Below are 16,739 nucleotides of genomic sequence, written 5' to 3'. Positions count from 1 at the left end.
CATACTGTAAATGTCAGGTCATATAAATTACATACTGCAAATGTCAGGTCATGGAAATTACATACTGTAAATGTCAGGTCATAGAAATTACTTACTGTAAATGTCAGGTCATAGAAAGAACATACTGTAGATGTCAGATCATAGAAATTGCATACTGTAAATATCAGGTCATAGAAATTACTTACTGTAAATGCCACATCACAGAAATGACAGAATGAAATTTCAGGTCATAGAAATGAATAAATGCAAATGTCAGGTCATAGAAATTACATACTGTAAATGTCAGTTCATAGAAATTACTTACTGTAAATGTCAGTTCATGGAAATTACATACTGTAAATTTCAGTTCATGGAAATTACATACTGCAAATATCAGGTCATAGAAATTACATACTGTAAATGTCAGGTCATAGAAATTACTTACTGTAAATGTCAGGTTATAGAAATTACTTACTGTAAATGTCAGGTCATAGAAATTGCATACTGTAAATGTCAGGTCATAGAAATTACATACTGCAAATGTCAGGTCATAGAAATTACATACTGTAAAAGTCAGGTCATATAAATTACATACTGTAAAAGTCAGGTCATAGAAATTACATACTGTAAATGTCAGGTCATAGAAATTACTTACTGTAAATGTCAGGTTATAGAAATTACTTACTGTAAATGTCAGGTCATAGAAATTGCATACTGTAAATGTCAGGTCATAGAAATTACATACTGTAAATGTCAGTTCATAGAAATTACATACTGTAAAAGTCAGGTCATAGAAATTACATACTGTAAATGTCAGGTCATAGAAATTACTTACTGTAAATGTCAGTTCATAGAAATTACTTACTGTAAATGTCAGTTCATAGAAATTACATACTGTAAAAGTCAGGTCATAGAAATTACTTACTGTAAATGCCACATCACAGAAATGACAGAATGAAATTTCAGGTCATAGAAATGAATAAATGCAAATGTCAGGTCATAGAAATTACATACTGCAAATGTCAGGTCATATAAATTACATACTGTAAATGTCAGTTCATAGAAATTACATACTGTAGATGACAGGTCATAGAAATTACATACTGTGGATGTCAGGTCATAGAAAGTACATACTGTAAAAGTCAGGTCATGGAAATTACATACTGTAAATGTCAGGTCATAGAAATTACTTACTGTAAATGTCAGGTCATAGAAAGAACATACTGTAGATGTCAGATCATAGAAATTGCATACTGTAAATATCAGGTCATAGAAATTACTTACTGTAAATGCCACATCACAGAAATGACAGAATGAAATTTCAGGTCATAGAAATGAATAAATACAAATGTCAGGTCATAGAAATTACATACTGTAAATGTCAGTTCATAGAAATTACTTACTGTAAATGTCAGGTCATAGAAATTACATACTGTAAATGTCAGGTCATATAAATTACATACTGCAAATGTCAGGTCATGGAAATTACATACTGTAAATGTCAGGTCATAGAAATTACTTACTGTAAATGTCAGGTCATAGAAAGAACATACTGTAGATGTCAGATCATAGAAATTGCATACTGTAAATATCAGGTCATAGAAATTACTTACTGTAAATGCCACATCACAGAAATGACAGAATGAAATTTCAGGTCATAGAAATGTATAAATGCAAATGTCAGGTCATAGAAATTACATACTGTAAATGTCAGTTCATAGAAATTACTTACTGTAAATGTCAGGTCATAGAAATTACATACTGCAAATGTCAGGTCATATAAATTACATACTGTAAATGTCAGTTCATAGAAATTACATACTGTAAATGTCAGGTCATAGAAATTACATACTGTGGATGTCAGGTCATAGAAAGTACATACTGTAAATGTCAGGTCATATAAATTACATACTGCAAATGTCAGGTCATGGAAATTACATACTGTAAATGTCAGGTCATAGAAATTACTTACTGTAAATGTCAGGTCATAGAAAGAACATACTGTAGATGTCAGATCATAGAAATTGCATACTGTAAATATCAGGTCATAGAAATTACTTACTGTAAATGCCACATCACAGAAATGACAGAATGAAATTTCAGGTCATAGAAATGAATAAATGCAAATGTCAGGTCATAGAAATTACATACTGTAAATGTCAGTTCATAGAAATTACTTACTGTAAATGTCAGTTCATGGAAATTACATACTGTAAATTTCAGTTCATGGAAATTACATACTGCAAATATCAGGTCATAGAAATTACATACTGTAAATGTCAGGTCATAGAAATTACTTACTGTAAATGTCAGGTTATAGAAATTACTTACTGTAAATGTCAGGTCATAGAAATTGCATACTGTAAATGTCAGGTCATAGAAATTACATACTGCAAATGTCAGGTCATAGAAATTACATACTGTAAAAGTCAGGTCATATAAATTACATACTGTAAAAGTCAGGTCATAGAAATTACATACTGTAAATGTCAGGTCATAGAAATTACTTACTGTAAATGTCAGGTTATAGAAATTACTTACTGTAAATGTCAGGTCATAGAAATTGCATACTGTAAATGTCAGGTCATAGAAATTACATACTGTAAATGTCAGTTCATAGAAATTACATACTGTAAAAGTCAGGTCATAGAAATTACATACTGTAAATGTCAGGTCATAGAAATTACATACTGTAAAAGTCAGGTCATATAAATTACGTACTGTAAAAGTCAGGTCATAAAAATTACATACTGTAAATGTCAGGTCATAGAAATTACTTACTGTAAATGTCAGGTCATAGAAATTACTTACTGTAAATGTCAGTTCATAGAAATTACTTACTGTAAATGTCAGTTCATAGAAATTACATACTGTAAAAGTCAGGTCATAGAAATTACATACTGCAAATGTCAGGTCATAGAAAGTACATACTGCAAATGTCAGGTCATAGAAATTACATGCTGTAAATATCAGGTCATAGAAATTACATACTGTAAAAGTCAGGTCATAGATATTACATACTGTAAAAGTCAGGTCATAGAAATTACATACTGCAAATGTCAGGTCATATAAATTACATACTGTAAATGTCTTGTCATAGCAATTTCATATGGTAAATGTTATGTCATAGAAATTACTGTAAATGTCAGGTCATGGAAATTACATATTTTTAATGTCAGGTCATACAAATTACATACTGTAAATGTCAGGTGATGGAAATTACATACTGTAAATTTTCAGTCTCTGTAAACTCTGGTTAATAAAAGACACCTAAATAAGTGTATATAGAAAATATTCACACATGGTTCTTCCAGTTAATTAGAGACACTTAAATAAGTGCTAATAATAGACACCTAAGTGTACAAGTAAATGGAAAATAACCATTGGCCCACCAACATTTTTGTGTCCAAAAAGTAGGTACATATGTATATATAAGAAATTGTAAGTCCAAGACATACAATTTACTCCCCTGATGATTGTTATGGTCCAAAACATACAATTTACTCCCCTGATGATTGTTATGGTCCAAGACATACAATTTACTCCCCTGATGATTATTATGGTCCAATACATAAAATTTACTCCCTGATGATTTTTATGGTCCAAAACATAAAATTTACTCCCCTGATGATTGTTATGATTCTAAAAACTGATTAGGGCAACTATCAATCAGTTTCCTTTATTGTGTTTATGCCTTTCATTCTTCTTCTAGCTATCTCACCTTTTCCTAACTTCTTCTAGCTATCTCACCTTTTCCTAATTTCTTCTAGCTATCTTACCTTTTCCTAATTTCTTCTAGCTATCTCACCTTTTCCTAATTTCTTCTAGCTATCTCACCTTTTCCTAATTTCTTCTAGCTATCTCACCTTTTCCTAATTTCTTCTAGCTATTCCTAATTTCTTATAGCTATCTCACCTTTTCCTTATTTCTTATAGCTATCTCACCTTATCTTAATTTCTTATAGCTATCTCACCTTATCCTAATTTCTTCTATCTCACCTTTTCCTAATTTCTTCTAGCTATCTCGCCATATCCTAATTTCTTCTAGCTATCTCACCTTATCCTAATTTCTTCTAGCTATCCTATCTTTTCCTAATTTCTTCTAGCTATCCCATCTTTTCCTAATTTCTTCTAGCTCACTTTTATGATAATGCATGAAACTCAGAATTACCATATTTGTCCTGCAATATTTGACAAATAATAAACACTTATTAAACTAAGCACTTGTGACCAGATATTTAGTATCCATCTTTCACACTATTTTAGTCAGCATCATAGACTGCTCTGGTGGCCTAGTGGTTAGAGGACATTCAACATGGGTATTTAAATTATTTTGAGGGCACTCAACTTGGGTACTTACATTTCTTTGAGGGCATTCAACTTGGGTATTTAAATTTTTGAGGGCATTCAACTTGTGTACTTAAATTATTTTGAGGGCATTCAACATGAGTACTTAAATTTCTTTGAGGGCATTCAACATGGGTATTTAAATTATTTTGAGGGCACTCAACTTGGGTACTTAAATTATTTTGAGGGCACACAACATGGGTACCTAAATTTATTTGAGGGCATTCAACTTGGGTACTTAAATTTCTTTGAGGGCAGTCAACATGGGTATTTAAATTATTTTGAGGGAACTCAGCTTGGGTACCTAAATTCCTTTGAGGGCATTCAACTTGGGTACTTAAATTTCTTTTGAGGGCAGTCAACTTGGGTATTTAAATTTCTTTGAGGGCATTCGACTTTGGTACTTAAATTCCTCATTTGTATCAATCATAAATGACTAAAAAGAATATAAATTTCAAAAATAAATTTTGAAGATAATGATTTGATGGAGTTTGTGTGCAAACAAATCTTTTCATTTTTGTCGAATTTGGAAAACAGTGTCAAATCAGTAACTTTAATCCTGATATATTTTTCTTAAATTTCCCAGTTTTAACTCTTCCTTAGTTATATGTGAAAATGACTACATGCCATGAGATCAATAATTTTTTTAAATAATTTTTTTATAAAAACTATACCAACAGTGTTATATTCTGTATCCATGTGACAGAGTTATGGACCTTTAGCATCCATTGATTTAACAGTTCACAATAGTTCCTATTCACCATTCAGTTTTAATTTTAATCTGATGTTGTACAGTCAATAGACAGACAGACAGAACAATCAATTGATAGGTAGGTAGTAGATATATAGACAGACAGATGGATGCTTTGACAGGTGGCTCATTGAATGGATTTATAGTTTGATAGCTAGGTTGTACCACATTTGTAATCAGCCATATTTTTGTAAAGAAATGAATTTTAAAAGGCCTCTAATTCGTGGTAAACCCATAATTGATTTAAAGTTCTTCTCCAGTTCTTCTTACAAATTTAAGCCAATTTGTTCTGAAACAAGCTGTTTTTAATGACAAGTGCAACTAAGCTTTTAAAAACTTTTAGGTATGAAAATGTGTTTATGTTTGCATTTGGAAAAGTCTATTGCAGAAAGTAAGGATGGCAAGGCACTAATGTTAATAAGCTGTCTTTCACAGGCATTTTGGAAGAGTTTATTGCAGTAAATAGGGATGTCAATTCCCTAATGTTATTAAAGTGTCTTTCACAGGCATTTTGGAAGAGTCTATTGCAGTATGTAGGGATTGCAAGGCACTGATGTTAATAAAATGTTGTTCACAGGCATTTATTGTCGGCAAGCTTTTTATGTAAATGTTTACAATGTTTGTACTTTCATACAACTACCTTAACCATTTTGATATGCAATGCAAAGATTTCAAGACATGTCAAAGAGGTTGAGTAATGTCATAACGAGGATTAAAGACCAGATGACCAATTTGGTTTTCCCAGTCCCCATTATGTTTCCCGACTGGGAATGTCTTGCTCACATTGTGCATCTGGTTATTAAAGCACTGTAAAAGGGGACTGGGTGCTGAGTTATACATGCATGAAAGTACATGCTGACCACAGACTGCTAAACCAGGACAGTTTTGTTGCAGTGAATATTAATAAGTCATGTACAGTGTAGCAAAGCTTTGCTGGGAAATCTACAAACCCATGTCAACATTTTCATGCCATTATGACCACAGTTTTGATATGAATGTGCAACATGGCTGTTCGTGAAGTCAAGCAAAATTCCTTGTGATGGTTCCTGATGACCATGAAACTTCAAAGAAACTTCAAACACCTTCAACCAGTCACATATCATGGTGCTAGCGAGCTGTCTGCTGTTGTCCTGATCCTTAATTTAAAACACCTGAAACATGTATGCACTGACACTACGTTAGGTAGTTATTGGCCATGAAAATTGCTGAAGACTGCAGTCTGTTGAGTCTGTGGTGGGCATGAAAAATGATTGTACCAATGTGCCTCCAGAACTCATAAATGACAATGAATGAGTTTCTGCAGCCATCTAAGGGGTTATCACAGACATCCACAATGTCAATTTTGACAACACATCTCTACCATCAGTGACAACATCTTTATGCCAAATTGCATTGTTGCTACCCTTTCGGTATAACATAACTGTGCATTTGTTTTCAAATTGACCTCGCAGACCCTGAGATGTGACTGAATAGAATCGCATAAGAAAGTGATAATGAGTCTCATTGAAGTTATCCTTTATTGTTATGTCATTGTCATTAGTTATAGTGGTATTTCAACATTTCCTGTTGCATTTTTGATGTTTGTAATAACATAAGAGACTCATGCTGGATATAATCTATATGATTGACTCCATCCTTATCAAACATTATCAACATGCCAGCCAATCGTACATAATCGTTGTTCTAATGGATGAATCCGATAATCATCATGCCAACGTCAACATTACTCAAATGGGCTTCAGTTTTCTTTCTGTCACTGAAAAAATGTGTACAGCTGAACGATATTATAATACCATTGCTGACTTATCCTACCTTGGTACCATCAGGGCAATTACTGTTGTCAGCCAGTACAAGTTTTCTATTGATTTCCAAGAAGGCCTTCCATGGGAGAAAATACTTTGATGTATCATTCACTTGTAATTCTATTCGGTCTTTTCAATTGGTCTCTTCAGCCAGGTATGAATAATACTGAAAATCTTGTACACTTTAGCTTACCAATGCTGGCACATCAATGTCAAATGCTTCTAATACCTTGTGAGGCCTGTCAACAGCTGTTATCTGCTTCCTATTGCTGCAATTGACCTTGTTGAATCAGTACTGGATTGGGCCAAATCAGCCAGACTCTAACCAGTGCAGATATTATTGCCATAAATAGAAGTGAAATTTCTCATGGAAGTGTAGCCACCTTTGGTTGCCAAGTCACTAATCATCATAATCAATCAAGACAGTATTGCAACAAATGCAATCCTAGATTTATCAACCGATCAACAGAATTGCTTTTGATGCTGTCATTGATTTATATTGCAGTTTGTTTAGTGATTGGTGCAGCATTTGAGTTAAGGGGCTTGAAAACCTTTGGGGCTCCTGTGAACAATTTCATAACAAATTTAAAACATTACCAAGACCAATTCTGTAATATGCCAGCTAAACAGGTTTTCTTGCATTACCAACATGTGCAGATGTCCCATGTCCATGTACGTCTGTCATTGTATTAACTTGATGCAGAGTCATGGTCACACTGTGGAGGTCCAACACATGCCTGTCCCTGTCCTCAAGGGTGAAATCAAGTGCATTAACTGGGTATTGGTCCATGGAAGGTACATGTGCATCAAAGAGTAACCAGTATCAGATCACTCAGTGACGCATTCAGGGCAAACCAAAACAATATGTAATCTTAAGAAACTATTCTTCCCATGGCTAAATCTGAACTATAACTGTCACTGATAGCATCATGATAAATCTGAACTATAACTGTCACTGATAGCATCATGATAAATCTGAACTATAACTGTCACTGATAGCATCATGATGAATCTGAACTATAACTGTCACTGATAGCATCATGATGAATCTGAACTATAACTGTCACTGATAGCATCATGATGAATCTGAACTATAACTGTCACTGATAGCATCATGATAAATCTGAATCTTTGAGGTGATTCTGACAATGCCTTGAATAATATTGTAACTGGTACCATTGAGTCCTGTTCACAGAATTTGTTGGTCCACAGGAATCTTATTAATATCTTCAGGCCAACCAAGAACCATTTGTAGAGTTGACTGGCCAATGTCAACTTCATACTGTGGAGATTCAGTCAAGATGGCAGAGCTCAGTGTAGGCAAGTAATGTTCCAATTTGCTCCACCATGTGACTAGTACACAAGCAAGTTCTTCATGAGGCTTTTGAATGGCTGCAATCAAGTATTAGGTCATCTGTGATAAATGCACATCAACACCTGAGTGCTATCTTCAGTATGTGGGATTTAACTATAGTGATTAGCATCACAAAAGAATATGAAATTCTGGTCTCTGATATGACATCACTGGCAAATTTCAGCATTGTATATTTTTTTTATCATCATCAAATTGCTTCATACATTTGTGTTCAATCCCTCATGATCCACCACTCAAGTTGATCATGAGAAACTGTATGAAACCCGGTTGACCTTCACAAACTTAATTCCAAACTCATCCCATGAAGCATTGGTGGCTCACGAATTCCAGTGAATATTTTGTGAGGACATGCACATCAATCTCATGAAATATCATCAACATGTTGCAGTTGTCCTTGATCACTTTAGGCATGTATGCATACCATCTGGTTACATAGACCATGCCTGCTTTTTGCTGCAATGGGAAACTATTCCCGCAGGTTATCTTGGTGGTCAAGCATTACATTGTTGTACACTGCAAGATTATTATATTTCTGTGTCAAGGTCATAAATAACAGGAGCTACGTCACTGTTGGAAAGGAACGAGGACATCTTTGACAATGCAAGCACTTTCATCCAACACATTTTATTGTCTGTCGAAGTTGAAATTACATAAAACATATTTTACATTAACCATGGCATGATTAGAATGGGTTTCTCTGGATCAAGCCAGTTTCACCAAAGGTCAGCATGCAAACCGAGTTCAGAAATTCAGAATTTCCAGGCTGAGGTTTCGTCAATGATGGTTAATGCAGAGCTTTTCAGATCTTTCTTTTTTGTGAATGTCAATTGTATTATTGCTTCTCATAATGCCTTGTGTGCAATGATGCGAAGAAGTCATACTACAACTCCCATCTCAGGTTGGAACTCATAATGCTGAGTTTTCATTTTACCTCACAACCAGCTATTGTTCGTCTGGAAGAATCTCCCTTTCTCATGCTACCTGGTATCCATGATCTTGCATGAGTTGATTGAATTGATTCACAGTTGGCATGCCAGTATATAGGAAAACATTGTCTAATTGATTATTTTAAAATACATTTTTGTCATATCAAGATTGCTTCAATTCCAGATATTTTTGTTGTTACATCATTTTATTTTTATTGATAACATTGTTGGCTTTTTCCACATTCATGCTTGCAATTCTTTACACCATGTATGGTAATATTCAACAACAGAACCACATGAAGCAAAGATGATTATGCGACTTTGACTATGATACCACACTGGTCAAGCTATCCAGGCCAACAGGTTACATGAGCAAGTTTGATTTGCAATATTTGTAATGATATGCTGTATTGTAACATTCCATTTACCAAGGCATACAGATTTGATTGCATTCCAATGTAATTGATGTTCTGCATATACACTTTCTGTTTTGTCTGTATCACATTTTACATATTTCCTTTTTATCAGAGATCACTAAATCTCACACCAAATCATACACGATCATCCCTTGATTGGTTGTATCAAAAAATGGTAAACAACTTGTCTTTGTTCAACTCATATATGTCAGCTATGATGCCACCACTTCAGTGGCCTTGTGGTTAGAGCATCTGCCTCAGATGTGGGAGGTTGTGGGTTCAAACCCCAGCAGAGTCATACCCAAGACAAAAAAAATGGTACAAACAGCTGCCTCGCTAGGTGCTCAGCATTAAGAGGTTAGTGTTTGGACTGGTTGGCCTGGTGTCAGGATAATGTGACTGGGTGGGACATCATGCTGCATTGAAATCACACACACATGCACACACACACACAGCTATGATGTTTGGAGCTTCATCATTGAACATACAGTAGTGATCATCAACTGTCTTTTTTCTACATTGTTGTGGGTTTGTTTTATATTTCTTCTCAAGATTGTTGAGAGTGGATGCCATCTGTTTATTAATACTAACATAATTTACCTGACTGTGATAATCTTTGCTGGTCATTTTATTATCTTAGCTCTTTTTCTTGGACTTAATGCTAGTGATATCAAGTTTTCTCGTCCAGTATAATACAATGACTTTTATGGCACTTTATTATATTCTTGAGTTTTCATTGTGCTTGCTTAAATGTGATCCCTAACCCCGTTAATTTATGTAGATGCTGCAGACTCATGTAGTAAAGACTATATTGCATTCCAGACTCATGTAGTAAAAACTATATTGCATTTCAGACTCATGTAGTAAAAACTATGTTGCATTCCAGACTCATGTAATAAAGACTATATTGCATTCCAGACTCATGTAGTAAAGGCTATATTGCATTCTAGACTCATGTAGTAAAAACTATATTGCATCTTTGGACCTCTTTGATGAATTGATATGATGAATTGAAGCTGTTGTTTGAAATTATAAAAACACCATTGAACTGATAGTTTAGTTCCTTCATTAGCCACAGATGTTAATTCTTGCACAATCTTATAAGTGTCAAACTGAGTGGATTTTAAGGACACATATAATGGTCCACTGCAATTCTCTAATTATTATCATTTCCTAATGTGTTGTCCTTGATCTGCCCTTGAGGTCATAGCACTGCACCTCTCCAAACTGAAAACCACGATGAGAGTTTCTATGCAGATTTAAACATGCCATAATGGTGAATGGAGGTGGGTGCAAAATATCACCAGTGAAACAAATTTATGGTAAATCTAAAAAGAGTTTCCTTTGGGGAAAACCACAGTTAGTCATCCTGGCTCAAAGTCCTATCATCACACTACTGCATTTTTGTTGTGTTTTTTTTACTTTCTTTTTTATGATACTCCTGTGGCACGGTCAATCAAGATCATTGGACAGCATTATAGCTGTAAGAAGGTCTTATCATTGGAAAAATGCTATAGCTACCGTACATTTCATTTCAGATACAGGGTGGTATTTTCCCGTATGCAGCAATTGAATACAACCACGAAAGAATGGTCAGATGTACAGAGGCTTTCCCAGAAGCAATGAATAGAAATTCACACCCTGACATGGTCTATGCTCATAAATGAAGACAGTTGTGCGTGTACTGCTGGATACTAAGGATACAATTTATGACGGCATTTATAGAACATTCCTTATAATTCATAAAGCAGTAGATCGCAGTTTATTTTTGGTCATCACTTTGAAGTATATGAGAGCTTATGCATCAGTGCCAACATGGTTATCAGCAAGATGTATGTAGACATCAATGCATAAGGGTTTGATTCATATGATGGAACCATGCATTTACATTTCACTGATTTATATTCATTCACTGTTTCCATTTTAGTGCCTACCACTGAACTACAGCCCTGTATGCAAGGCTTTTGCTAGATTGTACAATGTACCATACATAGCATAGCTTGCCACCAGTTGACAGTATCCCAGTATGGCTGGATAGGAGAAATGGGCATCAATATATGCCTTCCAGTTAAATATTTACTACTAATTGTTTCTTTCAGCAGTATAAAATGACAATAAAATTCATGCTTACCTGTAGATCAAGCAGTGAGTCCCTTGATAATCCGTGTTATAAATAAATTCAATGGAATGTTGAGTTTTAGAACCGGCTGCCAGTTTTAATTATCATCACAGTTTGAAGTTGTTTTGCTATTTTTCCTTATAAAACAGTCTTTGTGATTACAGAGAAGATCTATTATTAAATCTACTTTACAAAATCAGTCTGATGGACTGCATTATGTGCTTCTACCTGCAAAGACAGCAGTGGCCATTTGCATTTTGGAAGAATTTTAAATTTGCTTTGTGTCATCAAGATTTTGGGTGAGATCGATTATGAGCAACATCCAAGAATATTAATGAGATGGTCTTGCATCTGTGCATCAATTTCTGAACAAGTTTTGATCAAATTTGGAATTTTGTATCATCAAGTTCTTGGTTGAGTTTGATTATGTATAAAATCCACAAAAATTATTGAGGTGGTCTTTTGTCTGATTGTCTGTGAACAGTATTGTGGCAAATATCTGATCAGATCTTGATCTTGTATCATATGTAAGTATATATCATGAAGATCTTGAGTGAATTCAGCTATGCATGACAGCCTTGAGGTGATCTTGCATCTGACTGGTTGAGCTTGTGACAGCCATGCATGCTAATGAGGTGATCTTGCATCTGACTGGTTGAGCTTGTGACAGCCATGCATGCTAATGAGGTGATCCTGCATCTGACTGAGCTTGTGACAGCCATGTATGCTAATGAGGTGATCTTGCATCTGACTGGCTGAGCTTGTGAACACTCATTTAGGGTGGAATTCCTATCAGATCTCAGGTTTGTTTGGTATGTAAGCTAATATCATGCACATCTTGAGAAGGTTTCTCATTAAGAGTGACATCCAGGCATATTAAGAAGCTGAAAGATCCTGGGTGAGTTGGATTATGGGCAACAGTCAAGATTATTAATGAGACCATCTTGAATGCAATGGGCTGCAATAGCCAAGCAAATGGATAAGATCAAATGATTAAACAGAAAATGCACACAAACTTACATGCAAAGCATAACAATGAATAAGAACTAATTAATTGTGATTCAAAAGTTTGCGAGTTAAGTCAATTAATTAAATCTCTTTGTCATCCTAGAATAATTTTGCAGTTAAAAATATTTGTGTGTAGTTTTCTACAGTTAAGATAGGGTTGCCAAACAATAATGTTTCAGTTGTGAGAATGAGAGGAAGAGTGTATAGAATTCGATCTCTAAGATTTGAATATTAGGAGCATCATACAAGAAAGTTTTTTGCTTTTGCACTTTCCCTGCAGGAGCATTGCTTATTATTAGATACATGATAAAAGTTCTATATTCAGATTGTAGATGGTAGAAATGAATTATAGAATAAGGTCATTCTGCACATTGGAGGTCGAAGGTCGAAGATCGTTTGAAGACCAAATGGAGTAGGTCTCATGTTCTATATTTATGTTATACTTTATTTTATATTGTATGTTTCTTGTTGTTGTGTCAGAATTAATTTGTTTTTAATAGTGTTTGTGAGACATTTTCATGTGTTCAACATGGTCTGTATGCAAACTGTTGTTATGCCTTTGTGTGTTAAAATGATGTAAAGTGTTAGAGCTTTTTAAAAGGTTATTATTATTATTATTATTATTATTATTATTTCTTTAAAATTAGTGTTACAGTTATGTCCTGTGCCTGTTTTAAATGAACTATTTCCTATTTCATCATGTCCTTAAAGTTACTGTTACACTGTGCACATTATCCTACTGTTGATTGCGTGACATCATTTATACCAAATTGGATTTCCAAATTGAACATATATACCATGATGCTGGCTGCTGAGACTGAAAATGTACAGAAGTAAAAAATAGAAAGAATTCGCTCTTTCTTAACTGCACATGAAAATTCAGAAATGCGTAGAAGAAAGTTAGTGAGTGACCTTAGTATATTGCCTTGCCAGTAGTGACATACAGATTATGCTATATGAAAAAAGAACTTGTGCAACCCATTATCAGTAATGCCAAATATTGTTCTGTGGTGGTTTGTAAATACTGCATTTCATTTTAATATGTCATTTTCAAATTTTCTTTTTGTCTCATTGGGATGTTTTATGTTTTGGTCAAGAAGACTCTGTGTTTGACAATAAATATAAATAAATTGTAAAAATGTTTTCTTTCTCTATGTCATTCTCTTGAACAACTGCAGATTTAAAATTTTTACTCTTAATTTTCAAATTTCATCTCTTGGAAAATTTCACTCAAGAATCACTGACCCTTCACTTTTAAGTCGCAAGAGAAACATAACACAACATGATGTCTATTGGAAGCTGAAGTTCCCTTGCCAGCAATCTGGCTGGTAAAAATACAGTAAATCTGTGGATACTTGTGGATACACAATTATAACTTTGGGGATGCACATCTCCTTATTTTTCTGATTGTTAGCAATGATGCTGCTAATCATGTCTGATAGTGTTTTGTTAATTCTCTCAACTTGACGATATGATTGGATATGGAATTATTCTCTTATATCTCTCAGCTTCTCTACCAAATTGGATATTGATCTCTCGACTTGACCATCATTTTGGAAATGGGTCTCTCGGCTTGTCCATCAAATTGGATATGGGTCTCTCAGCTTGTCCATCAAATTGGATATGGGTCTCTCAGCTTGTCCATCAAATTGGATATGGGTCTCTTAGCCTGTCCATCAAATTGGATATGGGTCTCTCAGCTTGTCCATCAAATTGGATATGGGTCTCTTAGCTTGTCCATCAAATTGGATATGGGTCTCTCAGCTTATCCATCAAATTGGATATGGGTCTCTTAGTTTGTCCATCAAATAGGATATGGGTCTCTCAGCTTGTCCATCAAATTAGATATGGGTCTCTTAGCTTGTCCTTCAAATAGTATATGGGTCTCTCAGCTTGTCCATCAAATTGGATATGGGTCTCAGCTTGTCCATCAAATAGTATATGGGTCTCTCAGCTTGTCCATCAAATTGGATATGGGTAACTCAGCTTGTCCATCAAATTGGATTAGGGTCTCTTGACTAGACCTTCAGATACTGAGGACTGAATTGTTCAGGTTTTTTCTGTTCTATTATGCAAATTTCTGTATTTAGTTGCTACTCAAAGTCCCTTCCTTAGTCAGCTTGGATACATGCAGACACTCCAAATGTGATTATTAATTCATCCACCAGGATTTCCACAACTGTCATTGCTTTGTGGTTCTTGATTGCACATGTTTCTGTCTGCTTCATAGTCTATGCTTTATTGTCCTCAATTGCACATGCTGCTGTCCACTTTATAGCCATTACTGTATGGTCCTCAATTACATGTGCTTCTATCCACTTTATGGTCAATGCTGTATGGTCCTTGATTGCATGTTCTCTTGTCCACATCATAAAAATATATGTATGTTGTGACCAGTATGTACTTTTATTTTGAAGTCAGAAGTTGTTAAAAAATATCCATGACAATAGTGTGTGTGTGTGTGTGTGTGTGTGTGTGTGTGTGTATGATGTTAGAACTCTATGGTCTTAAGCTAAGTAGCAGAAAAAAGTGAAAGCCAGCACATTTTATAAAATTCAAGAAAATAGTTTATTTCCCTAAAACACAAAGTGGAAATTAAGGAAGAACTTTTCATATTGTGTTCTAACATTAGTCCAAAATTATAGAGTATTCCATATGAATTCTAATGTGTTCTGAATAAGTTCCAATTTCAATGTGCTGATGACCCATTAGTCTAGAATGTGCTAACGTGCAAACAGTCTTAGTGTGCTACAGCGATATAGTCCAAAACGTCCTGGAACGAACTCACAATGATCCCAGAATGATTTAGTCTGAAATGTCAAAGAGTACTCTGTAATTCCTATTCACTAAAATATTAACTGAAACAACTAAAATTGATTCATCTTAACACTGTTAACATGTTAAAATAGGAATGAGTAATTATGAAATAAATAACAAAACCAGGAGGAGGGTCATTTTCCCATCAAATTCATAGACAACAACCTTCTAGAACATGAAGCTAGACCTTAAACTCATCATCTGTGAGCATGTTTACCTCCACGTAATCTTAAATATATCTAAACTCATAGACATGTATTAGCTACTATCAACAAATAATTAATATTATGTGTATACAGGAGGTCAGATGGAATAATCAGAGTGCTAAAGAACTTGGTGAGGGAGACAAGGTAATGTACAGTGATGGTAAGAGCAAACAAAATGATGTTGGAGTGATTTTAGACCTGGAATTTTAAAAATGCAGCTGCAGATGAGACAAGACATAATGACTGACTCCTGTTAGTTAAAACTGTGATTCATAGAGAAGTGTTTAATATAATCTCCAGATATACTATACAATACAAACAAGCTGCACACAGGAGGAGAAAGATGCATTTATTGAGGACATGGAAGCACTAGAACTGCGTCAGCTGTTGAATGAATCATGACCTACGTGGAAATTAATGGTCATGTTGGTGTGGACAATGATGGGAACAAGGTATTCATGTAGGACATGGGAATATCAACAGAAACAAGGAAGGTAGCAGCCTTTTGGAGATGGCACAGGGGCTGGATCTGGTGATAGCTAACACATGCTTTAAGAAAAAGGAAGAGCACCATATAACATACTGCAGTGGGCCATATGCAAACTAGATCAACTACTACAACAAGCAGACAGGAAATGTATACAAGGTTGTAAAGCCATCTCAGGTGAGCCATCAGATAAACTACACCATGTGCTTGTAATAAACAAGCATGTGAGATGGGAAGTTACAAGAGGACCAAGCAAAAGAACATATAAAGACTTGGAAATTGAAAATTGGAAATTGACATGAGATAACCTGGCTTTATTCAAAAAAGAAGTAAAGATGCGAATGAGGGGAAGTTCGAGAGGTGATGTGGGAGAAATTAAAGTCAAGTGTTGTGGATTCAGCACAGAAGATATGTGGAATGACAATGACAAGAGGTCAGAAGAAAAAGGAACAAGAAGTATGGTAGTGTGCAGAGGAGGTTTAGTCTGCAATAAAGAATAAGAAGGAT

General features: G+C 34.8%; 1 protein-coding gene across 2 annotated transcripts in view; it reads left to right on the top strand.

Annotated features, from left to right (window-relative positions):
• The window catches only part of LOC149800832 (uncharacterized), a 155,576-nt gene extending 141,715 nt beyond the window's left edge, over window positions 1-13,861 (top strand). For both annotated transcript variants that reach the window (XM_089954837.1, XM_089954835.1), the window contains exon 22: window positions 11,134-13,861. In XM_089954837.1, the coding sequence (XP_089810963.1) occupies window positions 11,134-11,221 (88 nt within the window). In that variant the 3' untranslated portion in view covers window positions 11,222-13,861. The remainder of the gene's footprint in view (window positions 1-11,133) is intronic.
• Window positions 13,862-16,739: the final 2,878 nt, after the last annotated feature.

The sequence above is a fragment of the Sinohyriopsis cumingii genome, chromosome 4 (genome assembly GCF_028554795.1).
Source record: "Sinohyriopsis cumingii isolate HCF-2022 chromosome 4, ASM2855479v2, whole genome shotgun sequence".
Classification (NCBI taxonomy): Eukaryota; Metazoa; Mollusca; class Bivalvia; order Unionida; family Unionidae; genus Sinohyriopsis; species Sinohyriopsis cumingii.
This window is presented reverse-complemented; position numbering and strand designations above follow the sequence as displayed.